The 5,019-nt window shown below is 33.4% G+C and overlaps 1 protein-coding gene across 1 annotated transcript; it reads right to left on the bottom strand.

Annotated features, from left to right (window-relative positions):
• Positions 1-2,504: 2,504 nt before the first annotated feature.
• On the bottom strand, positions 2,505-4,724 carry LOC142354153 (uncharacterized). Its single transcript, XM_075406418.1, has 2 exons — positions 4,534-4,724; positions 2,505-4,409 (listed from the first exon to the last, which is right to left on the bottom strand). Exon 2 carries the CDS (start codon positions 4,113-4,115, stop codon positions 2,505-2,507), a length of 1,611 nt encoding a protein of 536 aa, XP_075262533.1. The 5' UTR covers positions 4,116-4,409; positions 4,534-4,724.
• Between the last annotated feature and the right edge of the window lie 295 nt (positions 4,725-5,019).

Below are 5,019 nucleotides of genomic sequence, written 5' to 3' on the forward strand. Positions count from 1 at the left end.
ATTTTCAAAAATGCTAAAATTGAACCGTAAGTTAGTCAAAATCAGGTGAAATTTAGAGTAAATCTGTTTTGGCGGGATGAAATTTGGGGGGATTAAAACTGTAGATTTGTTGAAAAATGGACATTGTAGATTTAATGAAAAAATAACAATTTATAATTCGAATGTTTTTCGGTGGGGTTGCTTTGTGATCAGATTAGTTATTGTATTTATTGTTAAAATACTAAAATTCAACCGTAATTTTGTTTAATTTTTGATAAAATACTTTTTGGTGGTGATATCTGGTTGAATTTCGGTTTTTTAGAGTGAAGTTGTTATTATTTCACCAAAACATGTTGAAACATCGGGTAAAGTGTAGTCTGAGTCGGTTTCAGGCGGGACAAAAATTTTGCTTAGCTTATGTTACATAGTATGAAGATGAAAATAGTACGAAGATGAAATCTGGTTAAATTTCGGCTATAAAGTATGCAAAAACTTCAATTAGTGTATAAATGAGCTGCAAGTCGGACAAAGATTAGCTCCACCCGTGTCAGAACAATTTTACGAGAGTAAAGAATCAAATGCCTGGCTGCCTGTCTCTTTTTATTGTAAATTTACTGTATTTTGGCTCAAAAACTGATATCCTTTTTTTGTTTTTTCTCCTAGGTTCTGATTTTACACAGTTAGCAAAAAATTTTTAACCTAACATAAAACGTTTTGAGAGCCCTAATAACAAAACGCTTTCAAATGTTTCCTTATCTATGAAAATACAATACATCAGTAAAAAAAAAGATAACCAAATGTTCTTCTGATTATAATTACAGCTCTACTAATAGGCCAGCAGCAGAGGTAGTATCAGGCAAAAATTTGCAGAAAAAGCGGCAAAAACCTCACAAATGTGTCACCAGCGACAAAATGGAACCTATAAAACTTTAAAATCATCCCAGGTCTAGTTATTGCGGAGAAAATAAGGTATGAATTGCTGTGAATAGCGATGAAGCCAAGATCTTTTATCCGTTTGTGCCCCCCCCCAGTACGTTATGCACGCCCCAGTTATAGAGCACGTGTAAACACCTATTACATAGTAAATCATTATGTAAAATCTCTGTTACTCCGCCAACCGTTGCAAACTTCCATTATTTTTTGTATTCAAAACAGATTCGCTGCACTTTATGTAAAACATATATGGTGAGTTTTTATACGATTAACAGCTATAGTTGTATTTTTTTATCAGCCGCTTTTATTTGCAATAACTTTGCGATTATTTAGCGGTTTTAGAGGTTAAAAAGAGACAGAGACAACGAAAAATTCACCGTCATAAACAGTAACTCTTAAATAATATTTGCGTTGAATTATAGTAAGATTTTCTATTTTTGGCTGTAAAATTTTTCCCAGTTTCACAACATTAGCGCTAATAACCGCAACTCTTACGGCCATTCACAGCATTCAACGCAGTTCTTTTTAAGCAAACTATCGTTGACACCTAGACTCGGGTTTCCTAAGAACTTTTGGTGAACAAAATTGAACGATTCCTCAGAATCAACGAATTGTTTTGTTTAAACTAAAAAAGGGGCGGCAAGAAGTACTTTCATTAGACGGTTATTCGATTCATTACTTCCTTTTAAATTTCGGGAGCATCCATTTGCAAGTTGGTTAAATTTGGGTTGACTAGAAATTTTCTATAATATTTATTGTCTGAAAGTAGCGACAGTCAATTTTCACTTTTTTGATAAAAATTTAAGATTTAAGGAATTTTGGGTCTGATGGGTTGTCTCAATTGTTAATCAAGAAATCATCTCTGATTTGTTTCATTTTTTAAGTTTTTGTTCAATTCAACGTTCTGTTGACTACTATTTTACTGTTCATTTAAAATGAATAGTACCTCACAGTTCATCAGTTGGCACAACATTTATCAATTTACCTGAAAAAACAATGCTTCTTTCGTTCGTGGTTTTGCATTCGTGGTTGAGCCATAAAAAGAAAAATTTAAGTTTTCTCTAATCATGATTAGACTAAACATGCTTATTTTGTGTTTAATTTTTTTGGGTGAAACATTGGATATGGTCAACAGGTCGCGGTTGAGTGAAAACTTGAAAATCAGCGTGATAGTTTTGTTATATCAGACCTATAGTTTAATGCGTTTGTTTGATCAAAAATTGCAAAACAATTTTTATTTATGTCTCAAATAATTTTTATTGATCCTCAATTGATTCGAGTAGCATCTCTTTTTTCCGAAAATCGAGTTCTGAACCTGGGTTCGTGAGATCGTGTTTTGGAAATGCTGACATGCCCTAACAAAAAAGTGTTTAAATAAGTTTACTGTACAATTCTTGGAAAGAATTGATAGCATCTTAGTTAAATATGCATATTTTTGTTTGTTCATATTTCGGGATTTTCTTGCCAAGATATTTTTTTGCGAGCTAACAAAATATTTAAAGATTGGTTTCACTGAGTGATGATACGCAAAAATAATTACTGGGCAAAAACATGAAAAAAATTTGACGACCGCTCTTTGATTTTGGAGAAGATCAAGTTTTATGTGGTGAAAGTAAAACTCTTACAAACGACGGTTTTTCGTTATCATTGCGTTTCGGTTCCTTGCCAACAACACGAGAAGATGTCGACTGAAGTTTGCTCATGTTGGCATTGACAGCAGCCGGTCTTGTCAATTCAGTTCGCTCCGCGATTGAAGAAGGAGTTTGAGGGCGTTTTAACAATGCATCAGACCGTAGAATGTTTTGAGAATCTGTCAAATGAATGCTACTCGTGTTGGTAACTTTATTCCTCGGTCTTGTCGATTTACTTCGGTTTGATTTCAAAGCGGGAGTTTGAGGGCGTTGTAACGATATGTTAAACGGAAGAAAATTTTGAGAATTGGTCAAATTAGCTTTGCTCGAGTTGGTAATCTTACTCGCCTGTATTGTCGTTTCATTTCGGTGCAAATTTGACGCAGGATTTTTCGGCCGTTTTAACTCATTTGATGGTTGAATGTTATGGGATTCCCTCAAGTTATCTTTAATTTTGTTGGCATTGTTAACCTTCGGTTTTGTCGATTCATTTCGGTGAAAATTTGAAGCAGGATTATTAGGCCGTTTTAACTCATTTGATGGTAGAATGTTATGGGAATCTGTCAAGTTATCTTTAATTTTGTTTGTATTGTTAACCTTCGGTTTTGTCGATTCATTTCGGTGCAAATTTGAAACAGGATTTTGAGGCCGTTTTAATAGATTTGATGGTTGAAAGTTATGGGAATCTGTCAAGTTATCTTTAATTTTGTTGGTATTGTTAATCTTCGGTTTCGTCGATTCATTTCGGTGAAAATTTGAAGCAGGACTTTTAGGCCGTTTTAACTCATTTGATGGCTGAATGTTATGGGAATCTGTCAAGTTATCTTTAATTTTGTTCGTATTGTTAACCTTCGGTTTTGTCGATCCATTTCGGTGCAAATTTGAAACAGGATTTTGAGGCCGTTTTAAAAGATTTGATGGTTGAAAGTTATGGGAATCTGTCAAGTTATCTTTAATTTTGTTGGTATTGTTAAACTTCGGTTTCGTCGATTCATTTCGATGAAAATTTGAAGCAGGACTTTTAGGCCGTTTTAACTCATTTGATGGTTGAATGTTATGGGAATCTGTCAAGTTATCTTTAATTTTGTTCGTATTGTTAACCTTCGGTTTTGTCGATTCATTTCGGTGCAAATTTGAAACAGGATTTTGAGGCGGTTTTAAAAGATTTGATGGTTGAAAGTTATGGGAATCTGTCAAGTTATCTTTAATTTTGTTGGTATTGTTAAACTTCGGTTTTGTCGATTCATTTCGGTGCAAATTTGAAGCAGGTGTTTGGAGGTTTTGTAACAACACCTTAGACGGTAGAGAAATGTGAGAATCTTTCAATTCAACGTGGCTGGTGTTGATAATATTAGCTCTCGTTCTTGTCAATTTAGTTTGGTTCACTTTTGAAAGAAGAATTTGAGAGCGTGGTAACAATAATGTAAATGAAAGAACAATTAGCAGGAAGATTACCAGGAATGAAAATGATAGGCGCCTGAACAACTTAGCCATTTTATGATAATTATATGCTAAACCATAAGACAATTGCTGAATTAAACTACTGAATTCTGTCCCGTTCTTCAAACTCATTTGTTACAAATCGTATAAAATCAAATTTTAGTTAAAAGTTATCGGCCAAATTACCAAGTAAAAAACAACCATGTTTTTCCGGCTTTCATCTTCAGTAGGTCAAAATAATCTTTAATAGGTCAAAAATATAATCATAATAAAATCCACAATTCAGAAAAAACTAATGGATATAAAGAGGGTAGTCCAAAGCTGATAATTTGGTGGTTGCAGTTTGACTAATTAGTTATGATTCTGACGATCCAAAATTTGTGAGAAAGAGTAAAAATAATTTCGTCATTGAGTTCCCCAGTGATTCTGGAATTTTTATGGTGTAAGATCTGACAAATTTGTTAAACATTGACAAAAATTGTCTTCAAAGAAGATTTTACAAGACCATTTGATTACACGATAAAAATTCCAGAATCACTGGGGTTATTACTACAAAAGTGAAGTAGGGTGAAACAACTTTAATCCAGTTAAATCCAGTCGGACAGGTACTGATTTGGGTAAGAATTGAGAGAAAAATGTGTAACAGCTTTATAGAAGCAAGCTTGCCATGACTAAAAAATGTAGAATGAAAAAAATGGTCAGCGAATTGTTACTTGTTCTTAAAAACTAGTTGACCTTTGGTTATTTTTTATGCGCTCACATAACAATTTGTATCTGCTCTTCATTACAATACAAAACTTTGAGACTTATAAAGTAAGAAGAGTGCAAAAACACCGACAGAAGAATTCATTAGATGATGAAAGAGTATTAGCGTTATCTTGACAAAGTTACGTTTTTGGTGGCAGTAATAGAGAATCAATTAAATTAATTCTGCACTGAATGAAAACGCAGAGTGATATGTCTGTATTTGCATTAGCCAAGACCGAGTCCTTATTTAATCTGTTCTCTAGAATTTTCAATAACATTTCCGCTAAAG

The sequence above is a fragment of the Convolutriloba macropyga genome, chromosome 15 (assembly GCF_964194025.1).
Source record: "Convolutriloba macropyga chromosome 15, txConMacr16.3, whole genome shotgun sequence".
NCBI lineage: Eukaryota > Metazoa > Xenacoelomorpha > Acoela > Convolutidae > Convolutriloba > Convolutriloba macropyga.

Coding starts and splice junctions, on each gene's coding strand:
- LOC142354153 (XM_075406418.1), bottom strand. CDS start 4,115: ATGAGTTTGAAGAACGGGACAGAATTCAGTAGTTTAATTCAGCAATTG.